This window comes from Cottoperca gobio, chromosome 21, assembly GCF_900634415.1.
Source record: "Cottoperca gobio chromosome 21, fCotGob3.1, whole genome shotgun sequence".
NCBI lineage: Eukaryota > Metazoa > Chordata > Actinopteri > Perciformes > Bovichtidae > Cottoperca > Cottoperca gobio.
The window spans coordinates 13,174,253-13,202,156 of record NC_041375.1 but is presented as its reverse complement, the minus strand read 5'-3'; the positions used below and the strand labels follow the sequence as shown (position 1 = coordinate 13,202,156).

The following is a 27,904-nucleotide window of genomic DNA, read 5'->3' as shown; positions in this document are numbered from 1 at the left end:
GTTCATTGTTAGATCCACTCAGTCTAGATCCTAACACCTAAAGAAGAGAAGTGATAGATATAGGGCAGAAATGGATGGGCTTTGGAGAGAATGATATTCTTCCAGCTGGATAAATAGATGGCGTTGGGAATTAATGATGCATCCATCCAGCCCGGTGAATCAGTGGGTTAGGGTTTAACAGCTGCAGGGTTGAAATAGGAGACCAATAGACTGAGCTCGAAGTTAAATTTCATAAGCTGTTTTACAGCCTTATATTTCACTGTTGTCACAGGACTGTACATGTGCCAAGTGCAATGAAGTGGGGATACTAAGCTAGATTGTTAAGATATATGAGAGAGTAGATTCATTGCCTTTGTTTATATGTTGGTGTTTGGGCTTCACTGTGAGCTTTGAGAATAAAGAATTGCTTTAGGTGTCGTATGAACCTCCTCAGTGAGAATACAGGTATATGTTGTCTTATCTTGAGTGTCATTTCAATCAATTATTTCTGTCAAATTGATAACTGTTTACAAGTCATTAGCCAAGCATGTTTGCTTTCTAGGAAGTGAGGCACAGCACTTTTGTCGTCAGCCGCCACACCGGTAAGTGTTGGCATCAGATGGGTGCTAAAGATTCATCAGGGTTTGCTCTGGACCAATACCAACATCTCCTGTGACGGAGCACTCCTCTGATTGGCTCAGTGTGGTGTGTCTCTAAAGTGTGTTCTTCCCAGCAACCGGGTCTGGTGTCATGGCTTGTTTTTATAGACCTGTTTCCTCCGGGAGCAGGGCACAGGCTGGTGTGTGACTGGGCTGTCAGAGCGATATAAGGGACTAGCATATATTGATGTGTCTATCTATGCTCAGGGAATACTGTGTGTGTGTGTGTGTGTGTGTGTGTGTGTGTGTGTGTGTGTGTGTGTGTGTGTCTGTGTGTCTGTGTGTCTGTGTGTGTGTGTCACTCCATGCATTATGTGTGCTGAAATGACATCAGGCCTTAATGAAGCTTGTGTAATATTTCAAACTGTTATTAAATAGTTTAGTTGAATCATTCATGAATGTTGCTCAGCATTTCCGTGTGTGTGCTGCTGCTGTTTGAGACTTGCTGACAGTGTGGAGCTCACTGATCCCCACTAAGCTGCCTGTTGAAAAGCCAGGCGAGCTGATGGCTGGCTGGCTGGCCCGGTGTCTGACCGGCCAGCCAGCTAGGTTTGGATATAGCTGGCTGAATGTGGCGTGGTAGGACTCTGTCCTCAAAAGTCCTGTCCTGTTTTCTAATGCGTATACTTGCAAAGGCAGCCACTCGGTGTGGTTCTTTTGGTCAGCAAAGATTGCAACATTGCAGCAAATTCAAAGCTGTTTATTTAACTTGTAGATTTATTTTATTCAACAATGGGACTATAGTTTTACTCACAGTTACACAAAGGATGTTATGTGTTTACATTTGAACTTAATCAAGTCACTGTTAGTGAAATAGGGTACGTATTTATTTTATTTTATTAACTTTTTATCTGTTTTATTATTTATATACAAAACTGTCAATCACTAGCCAATGACAGGCAGCTTTGACTCCCGAAACATTTGGTCAAGAATTCCAGAGAGAGGCGGGATTCAATTTGTGGTAGTGGTACCACTGGCTTGGTTGTGCATTACAATTAACTTAGTTGGCTATGTACAGTGGATATAAAAAGTCTACACACCCTTATGAAATTGCAGGTTTTTGAAACGTAACGACAGAAATAACAACAACGGCTGCTTCTCTTCAGCTGGGTCAGGGGCTCTTGTCAAGATAGACTGGGATAATGAATAGCTCCAAATATCAAGATATTCTGGCACAAAAAAAACAAGGAAAAAGCTGAAGATGAAGAGGAATTTCACGTTCCAACATGACAATGACCCAAAGCACACATCCAAATCGACCAAGGCATGGCTTCAGAAAAGGAAAGTCAAAGTCTTGGAATGTCCCAGTCAGAGCCCGGACCTCCATCCCATCGAAAACATGTGGAATGACCTAAAGAGAGCTGTACACAGGAGCTCCCCTCGCAATGTGAAGGAACTTGAACTTTTATGCAAAGAAGAGTGGGATAAAAGTCTCGATGTGCAAAGTTAATAGAGACTTATTCACAAAGACTTGCTGCTGTAATAAATGCAAAAGGTGCTTCCACAAAGTATTAGTTGGGTGGGGTGTGCAGACTTATGCAATCAGGGTGTTGTGGGTTTTTTTAATTTAAAAATGTCCTAATAATCTTTTCTCTTTTTTTCTTTCTGGATTTTTGTTTGTTGGAAGATTACATTAAAGATGGAACAAGTCTGAAATGTACGTTGTTGTTATTTCTGTCTTTACGTTTCAAAAACCTGCAATTTCATAAGGGTGTGTAGACTTTTTATATCCACTGTATGCCTATGATTTGCAGGGGTTAATGTCTTTATTTTAGCATTCAGTTACAGGTTTCATTAGAATAAAAGGCAAGCTGTATTCCCTATAACGACTATAGTGTGAACCTGAGATTATGATGTTTCAATTTAATGTTCCTCCACAGGGGTGCTTGTACTTTACTCACACAAAAATGTAATGTATTTAGTTATTTGTTGTGCTGCTGCTTGGATGTATAGCTGTAAATATAAAAAATCCAGTGTTTAGATATCAGAAACTTGACACGGAATAAATCAAAGTACAGGCATAAACCGGCAGGAGGCTGTGGAAACATAGCACTAGTTGGTATTGTTTATCGAGCTTTACAGAGCTACAGAACTACAGAAGCATCCTTTCAAACTGTATTCTCCTCATTGTCCCACTGTCGGGAAAATATACCTTATAAAGCTGTCGGATGTATTGCTTGAGTTATAGTACAGATGCTGTTCCTTTGACGGCTTCCTGTTCTATTGTGTGTTAAGTTTTCCTTCAATTCTGCCTAAAATAACATCGAAGGCCTTTCATTATTCAACACGAAAATAAAAGGAAGTTGTGGGAGAAGCATTTCTTTAGTTATTGTGTTCATATTACATATAGTCACTGCATTTAGACATTTAATATGCAGAACATATTATATCATAATAGAGGGTGAGATGAGTATTTTCTCTCAATAATGAATGGGTTAGGAAGTTCATCTGGATCAAACGTGTGATTCCATCATAGTTTAATGTATTTGAAGTATGTATACTTCCTATATACTTCAGCATGAGAATATGAAGTGAAACCAATTACATAAATACTACAAATGGAGCTTCTTCAGACGGTAGTCTTGGGCTTCCCCTCTGATGTTAACCACTAGTTACTTAATGAGGCTCAAATGAGAATTGCATAAGCAAAAGGATGAATCACTGCCTGTGTCACGCAGAGCACAGAGAAGTTGACGAGTTTGAGGGTTTGATCATTTTAGAATGTTCTAGTTAGAAGATGTTGTCTGTTTGACATTCATGGTGCTTAATCACCTCCTTTCTGTAACGCCTGTGTAATTTGCATTTGCTTCCCTTGGAAAGCTTGAAGGCAGCTGGAAAGCTGCGAGAGAGGCTGGATTAATTTAAGTGAAGACTTTCTCAAATCCAAGCTACTGTATTAAAAGAAAGCAGCCTAAATGGGGATTACCATTAAGCTTGTGGATACTTGATCTAGTCGAGCAATATTCAGAGTGTGGCTCTATGTCCAAGGCACATTCAGCAAGATTGTATATGCTCAAATTTCTGCTTGGTGACATTTTGGCTTTTTAGCATTAGAAGAATGTATAACTTTTGTTTCTGTCCTGTTATAAACTGTCCTCTCCCTGCTTTGGCCTTGTTTCTCTAAAGGTGTAGACCCTTCTCTGCAAATTGACAACAGGATCCAGGCCTCCACCCAAGCTGTTCTCCCAGGTTCTAAACACAAGTCCCGGGCGGCCAACACCCGGGATGAACGCTTCAGATCTGGTAAGCATGACTCCATACTGCCTGACAGTTTTCAATGCCTAGTGCTCTTCTTTTATGCTGTAGCTTAACTGTGTTGATGTGTTCTCTCAGATTTGCACACAGAAGCCGTCCAAGCAGCTTTGGCAAAGTACAAGGAGAGGAAGATGCCAATGCCCTCCAAGAGACGATCTGTGTTAGTTCAGTCTTCTGTTGAGGCATGCACCCCGCCAGGTGAGACCTCTGTTCCTGTAAACCCACTGTTGTTCGCCAAGGGCAAGGTGTACTCTGTGCACACACAGCCCAGGTTAATGCTCACACTGGGTTGTTTACATGTGCTCCCATGAGCGTTGGACTGTAAGATACTGACGCAATGTTGAGTCCGGTGGTGGAAGATGATGTTGCCAAGCATTTGCTGCTGGAAAGAAATTTGCAGTTTGATGAATGTGTCCATTCTTTGTTACTATAAAGGGCTCAATTCTCACTGCTGTGTTCCCAGGCAGACCTTCCCACATGAGTTGCATAATGGATGCATAGTCAGATTTTTAACATAGTCTCAAAATGTCAAACCTTTCGCCTGCTTTTATAACAGTTTGGATTGTGTGGGTCAGTTCATTTTAAAGATATTTTACTGCATTCTTCAGCTTTTCTTTTTCAAGGCCCTGGTTTTGCCAAAATGTTTTCCCAAAAAAATGATTTAATCTTTAATCAGTCAGTAAGCTATCCATGCAAGATGTGATGACAGCAAACGTGCTAGTCTCTCAAACACAAACACAGTGGCTTTATCATTGGTGTATAAGAGTTAATTGGTGGGGGGCCTTAGAGCCTCATGTCTTGGGTAAAGAGAGCAGACACAGCGGTGGTGCGAATAAACGGATTAAGAGCTCAGACATTGGGGTTTGAACAGGAGAAGGAGGGGGTCTCTTCGTGGTTGTTTTCAGTCACTCTGAGGGATCTACTAGGATAAGGTACATAGGTTTGGCTAACAGACCCACAAAATACTTACATACTGTACATACAAGAACATCTGGGGCTCTGCTATGTGTTAAAGGCTGATGGCAGCAACAGGTGTTAGTGTGCACACAGTGGCATGGTTGTGTTACTTATTTCCACATTTTATATGAGATTTGATTTCAAATGGTAATCTTTATGAGATTGCATAAGCAAAAGTTCATGAGGAGGTAGTACAGTGTTGGATTTAGTGGATCTTTCTTGGCTACTAATGGCGCTGTTGAGTAATATTTTGATGACCAGGTCCCAGTATTGTTGGTATTTACCCCACATGCACATTGATTAACTTTCTCCTTTTCTATCTCTTATCTTGCTAATCTGCAGTGTCTGGTTTACATCTGGTCACACTATGTGTCTGAGCACCCCATGTCTGACTGGAAGATTAAGTGGTGACGTGAGAAAAATAATTTTTCCAGTCATTCAATCCAATGTGGCGTGATTGGATGGTAGAAGACTTATTCAAACCATATATGGTAAATATAGCCAATGTAAGGACCAACCGTTACAATATACGCAAAAAACACATTTATCAACGCCTTACATTAAAGGTCTTCTCCATGTATTTTTAGCAATGTTAGCGGCATTTCCCGAGGAATGGCATTCAGTCAGTCCACTACTTTGGTCCAGATTGAAATATCACAACAACTATTCGATGAATTGCCATGAAATTGGGAAGACACATTCATGGTCTCCAGAGGATGAAGAATTCTTCTGTCTTTTGTCGAATCTCCACTGCGTGGCAAATCAAATCAAATCAAATCAAATTTATTTGTATAGCCCAATATCACAAATTATACATTTGTCTCAGTGTACTTTACATACTGTACAGGTTACGACACTCTCTGTCCTTAGACCCTCGCATCGCACACGGAAAAACTTCCTAAAAGAAACCCCATAATTAAAGGGGGAAAAATGGAAGAAACCTCAGGGAGAGCAACTGAGGAGGGATCCCTCTCCCAGGACGGACAGACGTGCAATAGATGTCGTGTGTACAGGATAAACAACATAGTACAAATACAACATTTGACAGAAATTATGTTGTGTTGGGAAAAAAAGAGAAAGTTTGGATGAATCCAGGAAAATGTCAAAAAGGCTTCCCGGTGTCCAGCAGGACCAGGTCAGCAGGCGCAGTCACGATTCATGATCCTGACGTAAACTTTATCAGTGGCAACCTGCCACATGAGAGACAGACACTCCGGGGATGATACCCCGGATGATGAGTTAGTAACATACATTTACATAAATGCATACAGACAGAGAGGGAGAAGAAGGGAGAAGAAGAGAGGGGAGGGAGGAGAGAGGAAGAGAAGCTCGGCTCGATTTATCTCAATTTCGTTTTCCACTGCAGATGGTACCCCCTCATTGTAGGTGGGATTCTTTGCTGATTCTTTCTGACCAATCAGTGGTCTGCATTGTTTAACTCCACGTTTAAGTATCAGCTCAGCTTGCTTGGGACACGGACCGGGGTGATGCCAAAACATTAACAGGTATTATCCACAACTTTTACTAATGGAAAACCAAAAAAGAACGGTTGCAGTCATGTTGAGTCGGGCAGTTCCATGCATTGGAAATACAACATTCTTTGACCTTCTGACTTCTCCTATAGTGCCACCATGATGTTTACATTTGTAGTTTTGACAACTATTAGATCGATTGCCATGAAATTTAGTTAAGACATTTATGGCCCCCTCATCATGAATTATAATCACTTATGTATACTACTTTGGTTTATGTCCAAATGCCTGCAAAGTTAATGACATTCCCATCAGGCTCAGCTATACTTTATATTAAGATCTCATTAGCAAATGTTAGCATGAACATGGTTAAAATAATACCTGCTTTGTCAATGTGAGTGTGTTAGCATGCATTAGTATTAAGCTCAAAGCACTGCTGCCTCCGAGTACGACCTTAGTATTTCTTTATGTACTAGTAGTCAGCTAAAGAAGTAATCAGTAAGTGATTCACCATTTATACTTAATCGATGAAGCATAGATTGAACTTGGAGGTAGCAGTATAGTGTTAGTCACTTCCAGACACCAACCATTATGAAGTTGCTTCAGTCAGTGGGATTTAATTGATTTTCTATAGAAACAAGTCAGGGAGAAGCACCTCAAGCTTTTAACTGCTGCGCTGAAGTTTTATGAATATACCTGTCTTTATTTGCTTTAACACAATAGTGCACAAGAATAATTGAGATCTATCCCTGCTTAGGTTTTCTCTTTTTTATATTCCTCCCTACCTGCAAATCTTCCATCACTGCCTGTCTTTTCTCTGACTCTTTACTATCTTTTCTTGTTTTGTCTGTTTATCTGTGACACTAATATCACTTATTTTTTAGCTTCCTTTCCATTCCTTCCACCTCTGTATTTTTACTTTGCATGTTGTGCTCTGACCCTCTCTTTCCCTCGCCCTCTCCCTCTGTGTAACTGTGTCAAGGTTACTGAGATTGCGAGAGAGATTGGAAAGAGGCAGAGGAATAACAAACAGAATAATAAATGTGAGATAACCCCCTTGAGTCCGCTGGTTGTAGATACATTAAATTCTAGCTTGTTATAATCAAACCTCCTCCAGCCTTGCTCTGGCAGCCTCTGCAAGGCCACGAGAAAGCCTGAGGAAGATTGTAATAGTTTCTCAATTGATGGACTTTACTTGAAATTACATACTGTGAGTGATGAGGAGGCAGATTAATCGCATAAAGGCTCATGAGTTTAGAGAACATCATCAGGCAGGTGTTTTTTACTTTATATGGGTTGTTGCTGCTTACTTTGTTAATGATGAATGATGGTGAAATGTGTGACCTTTCTTGATCATTTTGAAAACAGTTGTTTAATTTTGTCAAGTACGTAGGTGTTGCCTAAGCCTGTTTAGCTTGCATTGCACTCAGTTCTCTGCAGAATTCAAATATCAAACTGCCTTAACTTCTGTGATACTGTCAAATAAACAGACGTTTCTGGGAGCTTGGCAGATGAAGTGGAATTTGTTGATTGTGAATGATCCTTGCTTTGCTTTGAAGTTGTTTATGTTTGGACTATTTTTGCTGAGACCAACTGCTCTTAGCTGCCTCAAGGGAGAGACAGTAAAATCATCAGTGACTGGTTTTGAGTCCAAGCCATAATAACTTAAGCATTCACTATATATTACAACATTATAAGATCATTTGTTCATGCGATTTCAGTTTTAGTATGTATTGTATGCAAGTACAGTATGTATGTATTTTTCTAAAAACACCTTTAAGCAGGAATACTGTTAGGTAATATGTAAATGCACTGACACACTAAAAGGAACATCCATATGTTTGAGGACTTTAATTCAACATACATACGATTTATAATAATATTTCTCTGAAAAAGCTACCTTTGTTGTTTTCCTATTATTTATTTAACTTAAGTCTACGAACCTTTTTGTTTTTGTCTACAAATATGAAACATTCTGGTCTGTGGTCATAGTCTATCACACTTTATCATTCACATAGTACACATATGTATAGTTGCAGTGGGAAACGTTATGCTGTGTGTTTGTGTGGCTACTTTTGTAGGCAAACAAATATCAAATACATACTCTACCAGTGAAGCCATAAGACATTTAACAACAATCATCCCTCAGCTTTACAACTTCCATCTCCATCGCAAACATCTGGGCGTCCTACTAGCTTATATGTACTGTCTCCAGTATGTATAAGTAGAATAATGTATCGTCAGCATATCATCTAAATCCTGCAGCCCCATATCTTTGTCCACTGTTGTGACGCTGCCCTGTCTTGACCTGTCAAACACAGACACCTCCTCAGCGTCGGAAGACGAGGGTTCGCTGCGCCGGCAGGGACGTCTGGCCACCTCCACGCCCTACCAGGGCCACGGCCACCCAGCCGTTGAGCACTGGTTTAATCGTGTCATCCAGGGTTCGTCCACCTCATCCTCCGCGTCATCCACCTCATCCCACCCGGGAGGGAGATCCGTCACCACCACCAACACTACTGTCCCACGCAGCCCTCAACGCCAACGCCGCAGCTACCGCACTGGCCGACCTTATGGCACACACCCAGCTAGGTCAGTGACACACACGCAGTCTCACACGCCATCACATTACAACTGGTCGATCTGTATGTTCTTGTCCCCTTTTGAATGATGCAGCGCTCTCGTTCCGATAGTCCAGAGGTAGTTGTGAGCTGAAGTTGAAAGGTATTTTAGAACTAGAATAAGATCACACTTTCATGCCAAGCAAGGAAACCGTATTAGATGTTTTAAATTATGTGTTATTCTCATAGTATTCTCAATTGGTGGAAGAATACACATTTATTAAGTTTCATTGCCTTCACGTCAAAATTACATTCACATACAGTCCCTTTAACAAGTAGGCAGAATCCCACGCTTACTTGTATGGTTTTGAATTCCTCCGTCTAAATATATACATGAATCACAGAGCCTGCAGGCAGATTTATTTTATTGTTTCCATTGTCTTACTTTTGCTGATATCAGCAGACGTTTGGTGCGTTCTATTATTGCCAGCCATTCAGAATTGATGTCTTGTCAAAGGTGACATCTTAACTTGTATTATGTTGCTCAGACAGCTTTTCTATAACTGTAGCTCAAGCACAGACAGACAGCGGTGTCTTACACATCTGCTACTGCCGAGGCCATATCTCCCTACAGATGCACAAAAGCACTCGATGAGGCAAGACAAAGGAAACAATCTCTCTAATTAGTCATCTCGGTCTGCCATCCCACTGTCATTCAGTCATGTGAAAGGGCTCGCAGCCACTTCCCCGTCAAAGCTACTCGTTCCACATTGCCATGCGAGCGTCACAAGCTAGTTAATGAGATTCAGTGGATTCATCTCCAAGCGTGTCTCACACAGCAGCAAAGTGAGTGTCTTGTTCTTTTATGTGTGTGTGTGTTCATGTGTGTTTGCTGGCAGAACAATATACTATTAGGATGGAGCTGTCTGATTTCTGACTCCCCTCAAGGTTGCTGTCATAAAGTATCAGCAGTGGCTGGTGCAGAATGGAGCTGTAAATAAATCTCCCATATTATCCTGTTCCTTGACCCCTCAAACTCTGTCTGTCATTCACTTCAGCAATAGACAATGACTAGTAGGCTATCATCACATGTTTTGAAATCACACATTTGTGCTGTGCACGATATATGTAGTTAATACAGTACACATATAAGTTAATAGGTTCTTTGAAGGGGAACCTCAGCCCTCATTTCTCTATGACCACGTTTTACAGCGATTGTTTTGTGTCCAACGCAGTGTTACTAAAGCCCTTTAATGTTAATAGGTTTTCATTTTATACCCAGTTTGCATCGCATCAGACCAAAGCACATATACTGTATTACCTTTCCCTTTAAGAGGTAAACCTGTAAAATCTAATGCTATCCAATACTACAGCTCAGCCATAACGTTCCACCTTTGCAAAGATAATGATGTTCAGTTTAAATTGACAATGTCAGAGATGGTTTCAGCTATATGTTTATTATCAACATTTTAGTTTGCAATGGTGTTGAACATTATATTGAGAGGTGTTTATAATATTTTACCAATTTATAAACATGAGGGAGGATGAATATCAGAAACACATTTCAATATAATGCAATCCAGCACACACCGCCGCTCACTACGATTTCAATAATAAACATATAGTTGAATTAATCTCTGACAGCGTCAACAAAAAAAATTAACATTATATTTTTTCCTAAATGTAGAATTAGTGCCAGCTCTGTCGTGTTGGATTGCTTTAAGTTGCAAAGGTGTGCTTAATAAAGTAGACAGGGGGCGTATATAACAATAACACACGCCTGCATATATTTGCCAATATAGCATTTCCAGGTGTGTTGGTGTTTCCCGTCAAGGTTACTTATTTGGGTTAAAGTCTTGGCAACACGTTATTAACGGATCTGGGAAACTTCTATATGAGGTAAACTTTTTAGAGCTAAGCAAAAAAAAGGGGGCGACAAAAGGAGGCCTCAGACTTACCTGTTAATCATACTACACAGACCTCTTGTTCTGAGGGTAATCCATCCTGCTGAATAGAAACTATTTATTCATTATCATGGCAGATAGAACCTTAGAGAAATCCTTGTTGAAACACACTCTTCTGCAGTTGAATACTCTTTTGCAGATGACAAAAAGGCTTTTAGCTTTTTTAATCAAATTCCTAAGCTGTCACATCAGTTTGTTTGCAAGCTCATGAAGCAGATTCTCATTTAGTAACGATAGCCCAAAGTAGGCCTGGAGTTTGACCTTTTAACCCCCGACGCCCCACTCATCACAGATAACCACTCTGCGCCCCCCGATGTGACGGGGCTGTCGGAGCGCTCCTCGCTTCATGCGGAGCGGCCCCAGGTAGCCTCGGTGCGAGGCATTTCCCGGGGCTACAACCACCACACCAGCGTTATGGAGACTGCAGATGGTGAGTTTCTGACTCACACGCACACACACACACAAACACACACAGATTTACAGGCACGTCCCTTTCTCCCCTGCTGTCTGTCCCTCTGTCTTCTCCTTAGTCAGTCTGCCTGTCAGACTAGCACAAGCTGCTGACCGACCCTCTTGTGTTGCCATGGTAACACTGCACCTCTCCAACCCCTTCCAAAAAAACTATATGTTTCTCCCTTGATGCTTAATACGTCATTGACACTAATAAATTATAGTGATTTATATAGAAATTGTTTCACTGGAGTCTTAAAAAGGAAAAGAAAATTCATGTTATTTGTGAATCAGTGCATATAATTAATAGCCAATAATAAACATCATTCATCATTCAAACAATGATGAATGATGTTTGTATGCACATCGTAATGCCAGCAGTTTCGGATGCTGTGCTGTGGAGAGAGAGAGAACCAGCGACATCAAACCAAGAGGATGTGTCATTACAACGCATACATTTTCCATTGCATTTCAAGTGCATTAGTTACACTGTATGCTTTAACAGTGATGTGCATCACGTATATTGTCTTCAGAGAGTTGCCGTAGATGACAATCCGGTCGAGAAGTCCTTAAAAGCAGCGCTAATGTGTTCCTGTCACCCTTCCATCTTCATTCATTCAACATCAGAGTAGAAATGCTGCTTTGAATTAATGTCCAATGTATTTAATAAGCAAGCAGTCAGAAAACTGGAACACTGCTTCAGCAGAGCTATTACCTTCCTGACATCCTTCCTCTGTCATTAAGAATGTGTGCGTTGTCTGCGTATTCATTGCTAATAAATGCTAAACCAGCCCACCTGGCTGACACATAAAGGGAAAGAGAGTGTTTAAAGATGTTTCAAACCCACGCTGCCTATGCAAGTTCTCGCACATGGGACAAAAATAGCTAAAAAAAGCAAGAAATCCGATCTTTGTTGTTGTGGTACAACAACAACAATTTTAGTGTCTTAGCGCTTTATAAGCCTACTCTCACTTGCGTCTGGCTGCTGGTAGATTTCGCTATCACACATTCACACACAAAGTTAGCAGGACTGTTTCATTGACATCCTGATGTGTCTCTCCTCCAGGCTGTGAGTGGAGAAGTGAAGAATCCCTCAGTTTAACGGATGGTATTTATAACTGTTCTTCCAACTCTATGGCAGTCTTCTATATGTGCACTCTGCTGCGTGTGCAATGTGCATTTGTGTTTGTGTGTGTTTCTGCCCGCGCCTACATTGTCAAGTCTAGCACTTGTCCAAACGTGTGTGTTTTCCAAAACAATATATGCAAAGCTACAGGGAATTCAGTCATTGGATTGCTGTGTGAGTGTGTGTGTGTGTGTGTGTGTGTGTGTGTGTAGCAACGGCTTTAGCATTGAAAGCATCTTCAAAAAATGTCTAACCTATGATCTTCCAATTGATGATGTTGAAGCAGACTGTGTAAAAAGACCTTTTCCGTGACGTCTGTAACTGTTCATTCGGGGTTGTGAATAATTAGCATGTTGACATACTGGTTTCTCACTGAGACATTAAGACTTCAGTCAGTTTGTTTCTCACTTCATTCTGTTAGCCTGTAGCCACACTGTGGGTTATTTGATGGCAGCCGTCTAGCACTGTTGCCATTTTAACACATAGTTGGGTGTAGAAAACATGCCGCACTGTAACTTTGGTTCCATCTGGACTCTGAAAGTGACGCTGGATGTGGTGGTTACTAGAGGGAGCGCGCATACTGTGGTGCATGTTTGTTTATTTTTAACAAATCCCATGAAAAGAACAAAACAATTAATCCCACTCACAAGTATTGTTTGTGTAAGTCTGATCTATCTTATTCCTCTGTGCCTTTTTAATTGTTCTACAAAAACAACAATTAGCCACACTGCTGCACTGGGTGACATGTTCCTTCATTATGATAAACATACGTCATCTCTAGATCACTAAATGTTTATTAATCCGTGGCTGAAATGAGTCTTTAACAAATGCCCTGCTGTTTCAAGAGATGACTTACTAACAATGAAATTATGTATTGTGAACTGTTTTTATGTAATTACGTCTTCAGTAGGAACAAATGAGTTTGGAGCTTAGCACCACAGAGAGCGTAAGGAAGTCATAAAATATTTGGAGATGGACTAACCATAGTTGGTTTTGGTCTTTCCATGGGATGTGTTATAAATAAGAGTTTTGTAGAATAAGGCCAGCCTTGCTCTTTATCTCTAACTTTGTTAGTCTTCTTTGCTTGTTAGTAAATGCAATTCTGTTTACTGTATATACATATTCCTGTAAAGACCTGGTGTGCCATTTCCCCCCAAAATTAAACTAAAGACAGTGTTTGCTACAGTAATGTCTAATGCTGTGGGTGGATAAATTATGAAATCAGGATAATTGTTAAATATAGTCATCATCACAGGCGGGTCCTGGTTGGCTGTGATATTAATGATCAAAGCACATGAGTGTGTGGAGTTCAGGGCCCTCAGATGTTGTCCTGTGTGTCTGGGGCTTTCTAATTGGCCCATCAGGTGCAACGCTGACCCCCACACGTCTACTCCCACTGCATCTGTCCCTGCATGACGAGGCAGAGTCCGTCTGAGCCAGGCTTATTATAGTCAGATAGATCAGGCAAGCTGCATGCAGCTGTGGCCTTCGTCTCCTGTGGCTGTCTGGAATGTCTGACACAGACCACCCCTCCCAAACTAAGTATGAATTCATATGGAGGAAATGATGTCCGATGATGATTATAGTCTGCACATCTATGCCCAAAGTTAGCGAAATTTTACTGGACACCTCCCCGCTACTTGTTAGTCCTGCTCCTTCATTCATGTTCTTATGTCTTTACAAAGCTCCATGTCTCTGCGATAATGCTTTTTGAGTGTTGCATTTATGTTGTGGTTCAGCAATTTAAACATACACGTCAAATTACTTGCATATATTTTGACTTGACTGGGGTATGTATAGTTTAGGGCTGAAAATAAAGATTACTTTCATTGTCAATCATTCTGCCAATTATTTTCTATAAAATATCCATTCCAGTTTAAAAGTCTTGTTTGTCAGAAACAAAACCCAAAGATAATCACTTTAACATGATATAAAACAAGAAAAGCCAGAAATGGAAAATGACTTTAAATAATAATTTACCAAAATAGTTGGACTAAACATTGCAGCTCTAGTATAGTTGGTTTTAGCTTCCCACAATTATGAATTTTGGAGAGCGTATGTGTAACAGACACCTTTTGATACACCTCATGAATCAATTACTGCAAGGAGGTCATCTTTGTTGCTAGGCAGCAGACAAGGAGAGGCTCCTCATTTTGTGATTTATAGCCTGTGAGATTTGTCAGGAATTCTTGAGAGTATCTGGACTGAAAGACCTTTGACCTCCAGGTGACTTTCTAGAACCTTTATGTCCGCTGTTTTGTTGCCTTGCTACAATGTGAGTGACAGCTGGTTGTCGTATTAGAGCACCTATCTGAACTTTTCTTTTCTTGTCTGTCCTCCCCTCATCCATCCCCTTCTTCTTACTTCATCCATCTCTCAATCAATGTGTCTACTTATGTCTTTTCTATCTGTTTTCAACCCACATATTCTTCCTCTCTGTGTCTGTATTTCTCTCCATATCCTTGTCTTGCCATGTTTATTTCCCCCCTACCCTTTTCTTTTATTCTCCTCCAATCTAATTGTGTAGGTGTTCCAGTCAACAGTCGCGTCTCCTCCAAAATCCAGCAGCTGCTCAACACTCTGAAGAGACCAAAGCGACCGCCACTGCGAGAGTTCTTTGTTGACGACTTTGAGGAGCTTTTGGATGGTAAGCCGGTCTGAAAATAAATTGCTTTCATTAAATCAATAAATCATGAAGAAGAAAAAAGAGCATCCGTCTTTCTGTGGTGTGATCAGTATACTGATCAGAGACTTCAGCAGTTAAAGGCTGTATTCGATACAACCACTCCCGCTCTTTTGAGTGTGACAGCTATATCGGCTTAAAGATGTTGTCCAATTTCTTTGTAGCCGTCAGTGGAGTTTTCCAGCTTCAGTGTCAGGTTATTTAATTTAATTCTTGCTGCAGCCGAGATATAAATATGATATTAACCTCACCACGCCTCACAAATAAACAGGGAATGCGCACACACAGACACACACACACACACACACACACACACACACACACACACACACACACACACACACACCTACCTCCATTCCAACCAGCCCAGGTTTTAGGTGGTACTCTGCCAGGCTGAATAAACACTGTAAAAATTAATAAACGACAGGAGTAGCAATACATCAGCAGGTAATTGTAAAGCCTCCCTGAGTTTGGCACTAGGAACTGTGGCACGGACAAGTCTCGGTGGTCTGCTTGAAGCGAGCAGAAAAACACACAGAGCAGAAATGGCAGCAGGCTTAACACTATCTGTACCTGATAGAGGTGCCAGCTCTGTTAAGCAGTTCTGAATTCCACTTACCAGAGCGTTCAGGAGAGTGTGAAGGGAGAGGGAGAATAGTGATGGAAGTCAAATCAAAGAACGGATAGGGTGCTCGGAGGGTTGGGGGGTGAAGGATAAAGGGAGCTAGGCTTATTGAAAGGCATAGGTTTCTTTAAGTTTCTCAGGATTTGATATCTGAGGTAGCTAAGACTGATAAGGACAGAACCCAGCTCACATCTAATCCTCCAGCTTTTCCTCTCCCATCAATCCCATGTCGGTGTCTTTCAATCCCCAAACTCCTTTTATTACCCTGTCTTCCTTTTAAAGGAATACTTCACTCCCAAAATTACCATTTATATCTCAATGACTCACCCCGTGTTACCTTGAATTTGTGAAGAAAACTTTAGTTTTTCTCGCAGGCCTCCATGGTGAATGAAAGATTGCAAAACAGAAGTAATTCTTAATGAATTGAAGTAAATGGGGGCCGCGTTTAACAACAGCAAAACTATGTCATAACACACCTTAACAAACCGTCGCTGTGTAGTATGATTTAAGTCTTGTAAGGACGAGAAGGCCGCCTGCGTAGGTGTGAGACTGTTTTGAAGAACGATTGAATGTTTTAGCGAAAATGCATGTGTTTGGAAAGTAGGGAATAAATGAGACTTGGGTTATACTGCATGAGTTGTGTGAGAGTTTGTTACGGGATGTAGTGTTGCTGTTGTTAAACATGTCTCATTTTCTTCAATTCATCAAGAATTTTCTCTGCTTTTGCATTCTTTGTTCACCGTGGAGGCAAGAGTTTTATTTGAGAACTCAAGGTAACACGGGGTGAGTCATTGATATACAAAAGTTCATTTTGGAGATGAAGTATTTCTTTAAGAGAGTTGTATAATTGACACATTTACCATTTCTGTCTACTTCACTCAACCCAAAAAAGACATTGAACCGCCCTCACACTGATGCTCTTCCCCATTTAGTCCAGCAGACAGATCCCAACCAGCCAAAGCCAGAAGGCCAACACATGAGTGCCCTGGAAGGAGAGCCTCTCAGGGTGGTCAACAACTGGCCTCCCTCCTTACCAGCAGCCTTACAACGGTGGGGCACCACTCAGCCCAAGAGCCCCTGTCTGACGGCACTCGACAACGCTGGCAAACCCGTCTACACACTCACATATGGTAGGAATCAACCTGCGAGTGATTGGCTCAGAAGTTACAATGGTATCTTCTCTTGTCATCCATTCTATGTTGTATTCTATTGTCTTCAGAAATAATGGACAAGGAACTACCGGTGTCTGTATCTACATACCGTATTTTGTAATCTGCTGTCATTCTCAGCTATTGTGTGTGTTTTTATGTTTATTTGTGGGTCTGGGGTTGTTAAATCAAGGCAAACATTTCACACTGTATGTTCACCTCTGTAGGTAAACTATGGACGCGCAGTCAGAAACTGGCCTACACTCTTCTTAACAAGCTGAGCACCAGAAATGAGCCTTTGCTCATGCCCGGAGACAGAGTAAGTCATGAGATTAAACACTGTATTCAGTTGTATGTTACATTCCTGGTTAAAGCCCTGTCACACATATCCATATGACAGAAACGTATGCCGGCGCATACGAAAAATCGGCAATAGGTTGATATAAATTAAGAGTAAGTTGTGATTGTTTGAAGGACGCAGACGTTACGCCGAACACGCCAGACATACACAGTTCCGTATGGCAGAAACATGCCGCCGTATATGAAAATTAGCTCAAAATGTGTCCAAATACGTCCAACTTTTCCACAGCGGTGTTGTAGCTGACGTATAAATAACGAATACATAACAAATTATTATACGTATGTCAAACATTGATAGCTTATCACTTACTTATTTAAAACGTATCAGAGCGTCTGGCCAACGGAGCTGGAAAAGTGCCATCTGGTTCACGTCATGCTGATGCTGGAGAACGGCTAACATGCTGAGCGCTAGCTGTACTGTAGAAACACGTTTAATAAGTTACTCCATCGTCAGGCATCATCTTAACATATGGTAGGAATAGGTTATCCACTCGTTATCAATACATTGGCTGTAGGATTCACCGTCAGCCGACGTAGCCTATATCTAACGTACCTCTAACGTATTCACGTAGGTATTTACGTACTGTATTTACGTAGGTAAGTATTCACGTACTATATTTACGTACTGTATTTACGTACTGTATTTACGTACTGTATTTACGTAGGTAAGTATTCACGTACGTATTCCGTATTCACGTATGTCTAACGTCACGTAACGTCTGCATATCTTATGAAGCACACGTCGGGTACGTCCGGTAATTTTGAACATGCTCAAAACATCAGCGTTCAACAACGCACCCCAGCGTAACACAGTGAGCTCTTAACGAACACTACTTATACCTTATATCTACGTAAACCAGCGTGTTGCCGATATTTTGTATACGCCATATTTTTGTATATCTTATGCATTCGTTGGGTATTCGTCTGATACATTTTGTATAAGTAAGTGATGCGCTATCAATAGGTTAGACATGCGTATCTGTATATGTTCACTTTTCCGATCCTATACGATGAAAAGTTGGACGTATTTGGACTCTGACAAATCTTCGTATGCGCCAGCATTTGGCTGAGGCTCCTAAACGATTTCAGCAAGTGCTGCTGTATTTCTCTGAAGTAGTGTTGAAAATAAAAAAGGGAAATGTTGATGGCTAGTCATTAGGCCAACAACATTGTATTATTAAATCACCCTACTAGAAATCCTGACATGTCTGATTGCTCCTTTGCAGAAGGCTGCAATTTTCAGCCAATAAGTTCTCATGTATTTGTTGTCTCTTTAAAAATAGAATATCACAACCTCATTACTTGTGAGGGGAAGCACATTCATTTAAAACAGGAGCTGCATAGCATTGTACACTTCATAACATATCGTGTCCGTGATACACCTGTAGGTTGCACTTGTTTTCCCCAACAACGACCCCGTGATGTTCATGGTGGCCTTCTACGGCTGTCTCCTGGCAGAGCTGGTACCTGTGCCTATCGAAGTGCCGCTGACCAGAAAGGTAAAGGCAAATAAATTCTCCTTGGAATATGTCGACATTTGTAATATATGCTGCTCTAGATAATCAGTGAAGAGCAGTAGTGACCCCTGCTGGACATTTATCCACCTAAAATGAGACCTTTTTAAAAGATTTGCACAGTTGTTTCAATGTAGATATTTACAATTCATTCTAATATCCCAGAATATCTGTTTTTGTACCAAAGAACATCTTACTTCTTGGTGTGTTGCATGATTACAACCCCAGCAGCAGCCTTATCTTTCTAAATGTTTCTAATTACAGTGTTGTGATGCATCGCAGTTTCCTGCACATCCATCAACTTAAACTGAACCTAATTCACCCACAGTAGTTACACAGGCTGAATACTAATGCCTGTTCTTGTTTGCCCTTTTATAAGCTTACTGTTGGAAGATGCTGTGCTGTAATTAATAACATTTGAGCAAGGTGAAATTATGTGTAATTCCAGTCAAAACATTAGCTCACAGGCCAATTGTTGTCAAAACTCATTCGCTCACTCTGCCGACTCACATTAGTCCTCCCTCTATCTTTAAATCCTTCTTTCTTTTTCCATCCCCCTTTTCTCCCTCTTTCTTTGTCTTTTGCTCCCAACCTCGCCATCTCACATTTTTTCTTGCTTTTCTGCACAGTATAATTTTCTCAGCCAAGTCTAGCTGTAAGCTAATTTGCACAGCCAATCGAATACGAGTGTGTGTGTCGGGATCGTGTGCTTCATTCCTGCTACGATCGGGCTTTGATGCTCGGCGGTAGAGTTTTTAATAGTGATTGGCCGTCACTCTTCTTTCTAACCTGCTGCTTCTTTGATGTACGAGGCTCTGAGGTTTCTTCTTCCCTTTGTCGACCTTCTTTCTCTCCCTGTTACAATTCCCCCACAAGCGTCTCTTCTCAAAGCTTAATAGTTGATCGTTGTGTGACTGACACTGTTTGCCGGTATGCACTTCAGTTTTTCTTCTTCTTCGGCCCCCCTAGGATGCAGGAAGTCAACAGATTGGCTTTCTGTTAGGCAGCTGTGGCGTCACGTTGGCACTCACCACTGACGCCTGTCAGAAAGGCTTGCCCAAAGCACAAACAGGGGAGGTAGCGACTTTCAAAGGTACAGTCTGTTTTATTTTCATTCTCACTTGTCTGTCTGTATAGTTACATTTGGTTTGAACGGACTTCATGTGTCCCGTCTCTGCAGGCTGGCCGCGGTTACTGTGGTTTGTGACGGATGGAAAACATGTCGTGAAGCCTCCGAAAGATTGGCATCCTCCAATACGGGAAGCCAGTAATGACATAGCCTACATAGAGGTAAGTGTAGTTCCACTGCTTTTTACAATTTTTCATATAATTCATGGCTTGTTGATTGGAACAAAATTGTTTTTCCACATCCAGTATAAAACCAGCAAGGAGGGATGCACCATGGGGATCACAGTGTCCCATTCAGCCATGCTGGCTCACTGTCACGCCCTCACACAGGCCTGCGGCTACACTGAAGGTGAGGAGGATGCATGCACGTACTTCTCAATTACCCAAACTTCACTTTGCTCTGCGTTTTCTCCATCATTTATTTATTCTCCTGTCATGGAGAAGGGTATGCAGTTAGTAGTGTTAGCGTGTGCTAAAGAGAAAGAGAGGGAGAGAGGAAGTAAGAAACAGACCACTTAACCAAATTTAGTAATGATAAAAATGTAGGAATATGCCATAAAAGTATACATTAGGCTTTACTTTTTGTAATGGCTGTGTTTTTTACTCCTTACAGTATTTTTACTGCATGTTAGATAACATAGAGCACATTAATCAAATAATCTATGATATAACAGAATGTCCCCTTCATGTTGCTCACAGATCCTATCCTAGTGTAATTACACTCTAGTTTAATAAATGCAGCTGCTCAGCTGGTTGTGTTTCCTTCTGAGAATGTAAGGCACCTCCTCTCCTCCAGTGTCCCAGTTTTACTCTAAATAACTCCAAACTGCACCAGCAGACCCCAAACACTCTGCAGGTCTGATTCTGAAACTTAGTCTGCTGCTTCACTGAATCCAATACTTCTACAATCAGGATTCACTCATCATTAAAGAGCTGCTTATGTGTTCAAAGTAATGGGATGATGTGTGATTGCTCTAGTGAAGAATATGAATGTCAGATTAAATGTCTCAAACCCTAATCTTGGCAAAAATCTCCTTTTTTGATTTGTAGCTGAGACCATAACCAACGTCCTGGACTTCAAGAGAGAAGGAGGACTATGGCACGGTGTTCTTACTGTGAGTGGTCTGGGTTGTTTTGCTGTTAAAAAAACATCTTACCGATGAGGACTAAATCAATATGTAAATTCATTGAAACGAATGAATTCTGATGGGAAACACAAGTTATGTTTATCAGTTTATTCTAACGCATATTCAACACAGCTCTGGTTTCAAACTGGTTACATACAGCTCATATATGTCACCTGCTGTTACACGTTTAAATTCCTAAAATAGTAGCACAAACAATGTTTGTCTTTATACACTTAACAGTAAGTGATACATTCTTGTCATGACTCGCAGCTTGTTTACAGTGACATCATGTAGTTATGATACACTCCTGACATATTTCGATGCTTATGCGATGCTCGTCTGTTCTCATGGCAGAGTGTCATGAATCGGATGCACGTGATCAGCATTCCTTACTCCCTGATGAAAGTCAACCCCCTCTCCTGGATACAGAAGGTTCACATATACAAAGGTGAGGATCAATACATGTTGACTTTTGTCACCCTGTTCCTGCTGCATCACAGCCATATGAAAAATTATTTATTATGAGATAAAGAAACATTATTTTATCTGATTGTAAGGTAAAGCCATTTATTTGTTGCTATTTAGTGTGGAAAATTCTACTATTTATTATAGTGCATTGTATCATACTTACAAGGTAGCACACACACATGACAGTACAGGTTATTCACAAGAAATGACTTTGCTTTGGTGGTGAAATGATAGTTTACCCAACATTGTTTTTTTTTGTCTATAAGCCTTAAATAAGATCAAGTTTGACTTCCAGACAGAGCTTGTTTCTTGTAGAAGTTTAGATTCTCACTGCACATTTGATGAGAGGATGGATTGAAGCACTAGTTTGTTGGACTCATTGATTGTGTTAGCCCGGTGGAGGACGAGAACCGAATGCTTCTAGATCTAGGGACCTGCGATGGTCTGTCAAGATGGATGACATAGGTGTTGATTGGGTGATTCTATTTTGAACCTTGTCTCGTTGTCTTTTTGTCCCCTTGCACAGCGCGGGTTGCAGTGGTGAAGTCGAGGGACATGCACTGGTCTCTGCTGGCCCAGAGAGACCAGAGAGACATCAGCCTGAGCTCGCTGCGTATGCTGATCGTAGCCGACGGAGCAAACCCATGTGAGTCCACCTTACACATTCTCATTTAATGAAATAGCCCCCCGTAAACACCCTGAAGCCACAAGAGATTATCATTGATTTGTTGCGTTTGTGTTTGCTTATATATCTCTGTGTGTGTGTGTGTGTGTGTGTGTGTTCTCAGGGTCGATATCCTCCTGCGACGCCTTCCTCAACGTGTTTCAGGCACGTGGGCTGCGACCTGAAGTGATCTGTCCATGTGCCAGCTCTTCAGAAGCCATGACTGTCGCCATCCGCAGGTGAGCTGCCATTACTGCACCCTACAAGAAAAATAAGCAACCTGCCACCACTTTGCATTACTGTGCTATTAAATCACACTGTGTTTGCAAGATTAGCTGGATTCTGCAAGCAGAGGAGGGAGATTTGTGCTTCTTTAACATGAAGACTAGGTATTAGATGTCTCAGCATTTTGCTAATCGGGATGACAGACAGACTTGAAACACATGCTTCAAATAGGCTATATTTAAAATGATAAATGCCTTTTTGAGAAATATGTGAGAGTGTAGAAATGTTTTAATGGATCCAGAGTCTGTGTCTCACAGATTCACATGGTTGTCATGTAATAAAGTCAACGTACTAAAGAAGCTCAGTCCGCTTTTTAAAAAGATCTGTATATTATGAACTGCGATAGAACTGGCATCATATGTTTTGTTTGCCATGAAAGACAGAGGAAATGAAGGTGATTAAGTGACAAATGTCTTTAACTGCTAATCTTCTCTATGTGTGTCACTGTGTTCAGTAATAACGAGTGTAATTGTAACGATGTCATCGGTCCGCAGACCTCCAGAAATGGGTGTTCCTCCTCCAGGGAAGGCGGTGCTGTCTATGGGTGGGCTGAGCCACAGTGTGATCCGTGTGGACACAGAGGAGAAACTCTCTGTCCTTACAGTGCAGGATGTGGGACAGGTCATGCCTGGAGGTACGGTACACTACGCTGCTTATTAACATTTTGCTGCCGTTAATGAGTGAAATGCTAAAGATAAAGATGAATGTATAGAAACTTTATGTTGACCCCACCGTGTGTCCCCAGATAATGGAGGTGATCAGATTATTTAGGATGTGATTGAAAAGAGAAATTAAACTGAAGGTTCTTACTTCCGATACTTCCGATATAAATGTTGACTTTGAAATATTGTGCAAAAAATATTTAAATATCTTACTCAATGGCATCAAAGGCCTCTTGTTTATACTGTTATATAACATTTAAAACAGAATTACAAAACACTTTGCTGACGATAATAAAGCAATTCTAATTTAAAAAATGAATTCTTTCTTAACTTTACTTATGTAACTTATTTTAACTTATTTTCCTACAAATAAGTAATTCAAACCCATGGACCAATTTGTACATTTAGTTTAAATGTATTTTATTGTTCCTAATGTCCCACCCTCCTGTCATTATTATGTGGCTCCAGCTCTGGTTTGTGTGGTGCGGGTGGAGGGGACACCCTATATCTGTCAGACAGACGAGGTTGGAGAGATCTGCGTGAGCTCAGGTAGCATGGGCGTAGCTTACTACGGCCTCCCGGGTATGACCAAGAACGTCTTTGAGGTTGGTGTCTTTCTTTCTTTCTTGAACTGTTGAAATGAATCCAGAGTGCAAGTTCTTACGTGCACTTCTTCATGCCATGAGTTATTTTAGGCAATGGACATTTTTTTGTACGTCATCCACAAATGTGTGTTTTTAACAGTGTTGTGTGTGTTTGCAGACCATCCCAGTAACATCATCTGGGATTCCCATCAGCGACAGACCCTTTACCAGGACCTCACTGCTGGGCTTTGTGGGGCCTGTAAGTTCCTCCTCTTTAATATGCAGTTGTTTAACATTACTTAACCTTGATGTCTTTCTTATAGCATTTAAAATAGCCCTGTTTTAAACATGTGAATTGTGAAATGTTTTAGTTTTGTCAGCACATGCTACTAAAGGATATATCTGCATATACCTCAAATAGACTTAATTTGTCATAAATCATCAATCTGTGACATTCAGTGTCCTATCTTTTTGATATTCTCAATTTTACTCAACCTGCCCCTGTCACAGTTAAAGGGTTTGTTCACTCAAATCACAAAAACTAATCTTAAGAGGTATCTAACCATGCAGATAGTTTAAGTTGTATATGTTCAATGTTTGGAATATACAGTATGCCTCTGAGGCTTCTGCTCGGACCTCAATGAAATTGTGAAAAATGGAATTTAATTTGAGGCGGAAAACAAAATTCAACTGCAGTGTGTCTTTCCAGAAACAACATCCCAGTTACTCAGGATAAATCACAAACCTTACTTTCATAGTGTTGACTTAGAAACCTTTAGTTGTTAGATGAACAACACATGTCACAAGCTAAATTCATCCAAGGCAAACATTGGGTGTCAGATAAACTAATCATGAGTCGAGAAATGATCATGTTTTTTGCTCCTGAGCTAAAAAGCAGAATTATTTTTCCATTTTAAGTATTCGATTTCCAATGTGGTAGTTGTATGGATTCACACTGTGCTTTAGATTAGGGTAAATGATCGGTATGTGCTTTGTGTTCCCACCAGGACAGCCTTGTGTTTGTTGTGGGGAAGATGGATGGGCTGATGGTGGTCAGTGGGCGGAGACACAATGCCGATGATGTGGTTGCCACAGCACTGGCGGTGGAGCCCATGAAGTTTGTGTACAGGGGGAGGTAAAAGTGGTAGCATACTCCACACTTCTCTTCACATCCGTTATCTCTACACACAGCTGAAACAGTGTTTTCTGTATGTTGTGTGTTCCAGGATAGCAGTGTTTTCTGTGTCCGTGCTGCATGACGAGAGGATCGTTGTTGTGGCAGAGCAGCGGCCAGACGCCTCTGAGGAAGACAGCTTCCAGTGGATGAGCCGCGTCCTACAGGTGCTCACTGTGTTCTTTTTCTTTTTTTATTCACAGATAACTGAAGGTCCTTGAGATAATTTATTACACTACACTATATTTGATGCACTCAAAAAGGTGCTCGAGGATGCTATTGATTTGCAACTGGAGGATACAAAATCAGTCGAGCCTTATTGCGTGTGTTGGAAGTATTCATGGTTTGCAGTTAATATTGGCAAAGAATACACAACATCCCCTATTATGTTCACTGAAACTATAACTTGGCTGTAAAAAACACAAAGTTTTGTTGTGTTTTTATTATAAAATTAAAACAACCTCCTCTGATTTACTTGACAGCTTTGCTAATCTCCAGTTCTCCAGTTATTCATGCATTTCCTCTCCGTTTCCAGGCCATAGACAGCATCCACCAGGTCGGGGTGTACTGTCTGGCTCTGGTGCCTGCCAACACGCTTCCTAAGGCTCCCCTGGGCGGCATCCATATCTCTGAGACTAAACAACGCTTCCTGGAGGGCGCCTTGCACCCGTGCAATGTCCTCATGTGCCCTCACACATGTGTCACCAACTTGCCCAAGCCAAGACAAAAACAGCCAGGTAGATGTCCCAACATGGATCTAGTTTAGAAACAAATGTAGCATGTAGACTTGTTTTATGTAATTTCTTCATTTTGTATATTGCTGTGCTTATGTTGTCGATATGAATGTAAGAGCTAACTTCACTGAATGTGTTGTGCTGGACAGAGGTCGGTCCTGCTTCTATGATAGTGGGCAACCTGGTGGCAGGCAAGCGGATAGCACAGGCCTGTGGGAGAGACGTGGCCCAACTCGAGGACAATGACCAGGCACGTAAGGTAGTCATCCTCATTTCACTCTTTCATCACCTCTACACATACACAGGAACAGATCTATACTGGAGGGAGAGGAAACTGAAATACAAACATCTGAGGGAGAGGTCTTGTTTTGACTTCCTGCTGTCTGATTGAACACTGCTTTAATTCAGATTTCGCTGCCATCATGTAATACTGTTACTCTTCTGTACCACACTTACTGTATCCCATCACATCCGTCATCCCTTCATTACCACATCCCACATTGTGTCCCACTGGCCCAAATGTGTCCATTTGACATTGTTTGTGTTTGTGTCTGATTTCTCTGTAGTTAAACTCTTGTGTCTTTCACCTCTATAGTTCCTGTACATACAGGATGTGCTGCAATGGAGAGCTCAGGCCACTCCAGACCATCCTCTGTTCCTTGTTCTCAATGCAAAGGTACTGCCTTTTTCGTAATTGTATATAACATTTAGTTTTAGTTCTGTAGTTAAGTACCTGGAAATGAATTTGAGAAACTGTTTATAGATAAAACAATTAGAAGGTTGTTTCTGTTTTGGCTAATTCAGTTCATTTAATAACTGATAAATCCTGGATCTTCATTGCATTGATGCAAACCAATTATTCATTTGTTTCATTTGCTTTAAGACTTTCAACTTTTATATCTGTTAAATAACATCTAGCATAGCATTATAAATGATTGTAACTTGTATTCTCCTCAGGGCACTGTGGCTAGTACAGCTTCCTGTCTGCAGCTGCATAAGCGGGCAGAGCGGGTGGCCACAGCACTAATGGGACGCCTCAACACTGGAGATCATGTGGCACTCGTCTACCCGCCAGGTAAGAGTGCTGCTGCTGCTGCGCTGCTTGTCCTTTCAGTACTATTTTTTAGTGTCACGGCTGTGTCTTCACTGTGTTAATGTTGTTGTAAAGCTTATTCTACTGTCAGTTCATCAGCTACAAGGTGTACAATTCCAAACACTGTATAAACATTTATGTGCAGGAATCGACCTGATTGCCACCTTCTACGGCTGCCTGTACGCTGGCTGTGTGCCAGTCACTGTCAGACCGCCGCACCCCCAGAACCTGGCGACCACCCTGCCCACCGTCAAGATGATTGTTGAGGTAACAGAGCTGCTTCAAAATGCTAATTGAATCCCTCTCTGCATAATTATTACAATCATTAAACCTGGGGGTTTCAGAAAATGTAATAAACTGAATAATATACAAAGTCAGCCCTGCTCCATGCATTGTATGAATAATGTCATATATATATATATATATATCTGTGTTAAAGGTCAGTAAGTCGGTGTGTATCCTAACCACTCAAGCAATAATGAAGCTGCTGAAATCCAAAGAGGCTGCTGCTGCCGTGGACATCAAGAGCTGGCCCATGGTGCTGGACACAGGTGAGTTATACACACATACCCAACACAGTTAATGTAAAGAGAAGATTTTTATGTAAAAGAAAAAAAAAATGCTTTGTGATTTCCATACCTGCTTTAAAGAGTCTTCCTCCTCTCCCTCTGTCCATCCTCCAGATGACCTCCCCAGGAAGAAGATTCCCCAGATGTACAAGCCCCCGACCCCAGAGATGTTAGCTTACCTGGACTTCAGTGTGTCCACAACAGGGATCTTGGCAGGGGTCAAAGTATGTTGAATGTTGAAGGACTCACATGAGCCATCTTTGTTCTTCAAGGGGTAGTGCAGATGTTTTGAAGTGGGGCAGTATGAGATACAATAAAACAAGAATATGGTGGCTGTCATTATAAGACAACAAAATACAAAACAAAATGTGTTGATCGTGTAAACCTCAGCAAGTCCATAGTCTCCAGCTGTAGTTTATCCAAATAATGTTTTTGTTTTTTTTACTGGGCAACTGTCAAATTCAGTATGCATAAAGCAACCATCCACACACTGCTGAGGTGTCCGTATGAAATAATGGATCCCTAAAAGCTGAAGGAGTTGTTTTTGAGATCCAGTTTCGATGCATCATTCGTGTCTGTGTGTGTCACATCATCTCCTCTAGATGTCTCACGCTGCCACCAGTGCCTTGTGTCGCTCCATCAAACTGCAGTGTGAGCTCTACC

General features: G+C 41.2%; 1 protein-coding gene across 1 annotated transcript in view; it reads left to right on the top strand.

Moving 5' to 3' along the window:
• LOC115026026 (disco-interacting protein 2 homolog A) overlaps positions 1 to 27,904 on the top strand; it is an 81,746-nt gene that overhangs the window by 44,984 nt on the left and 8,858 nt on the right. Inside the window, 30 exon segments of the mRNA XM_029458563.1 lie at positions 3,765 to 3,881; positions 3,972 to 4,091; positions 8,644 to 8,843; positions 8,845 to 8,914; positions 11,140 to 11,277; positions 12,364 to 12,405; positions 14,951 to 15,070; positions 16,664 to 16,861; positions 17,107 to 17,198; positions 18,628 to 18,738; positions 19,723 to 19,846; positions 19,934 to 20,043; positions 20,128 to 20,230; positions 20,932 to 20,996; positions 21,363 to 21,456; positions 22,003 to 22,122; positions 22,265 to 22,379; positions 22,920 to 23,059; positions 23,556 to 23,692; positions 23,850 to 23,930; positions 24,679 to 24,806; positions 24,898 to 25,012; positions 25,381 to 25,582; positions 25,729 to 25,838; positions 26,175 to 26,255; positions 26,537 to 26,654; positions 26,818 to 26,939; positions 27,112 to 27,223; positions 27,356 to 27,465; positions 27,844 to 27,904. The exon segment at positions 27,844 to 27,904 is cut by the window's right edge and continues 70 nt beyond it. Coding sequence (XP_029314423.1) covers positions 3,765 to 3,881; positions 3,972 to 4,091; positions 8,644 to 8,843; positions 8,845 to 8,914; positions 11,140 to 11,277; positions 12,364 to 12,405; positions 14,951 to 15,070; positions 16,664 to 16,861; positions 17,107 to 17,198; positions 18,628 to 18,738; positions 19,723 to 19,846; positions 19,934 to 20,043; positions 20,128 to 20,230; positions 20,932 to 20,996; positions 21,363 to 21,456; positions 22,003 to 22,122; positions 22,265 to 22,379; positions 22,920 to 23,059; positions 23,556 to 23,692; positions 23,850 to 23,930; positions 24,679 to 24,806; positions 24,898 to 25,012; positions 25,381 to 25,582; positions 25,729 to 25,838; positions 26,175 to 26,255; positions 26,537 to 26,654; positions 26,818 to 26,939; positions 27,112 to 27,223; positions 27,356 to 27,465; positions 27,844 to 27,904 — 3,456 coding nt within the window.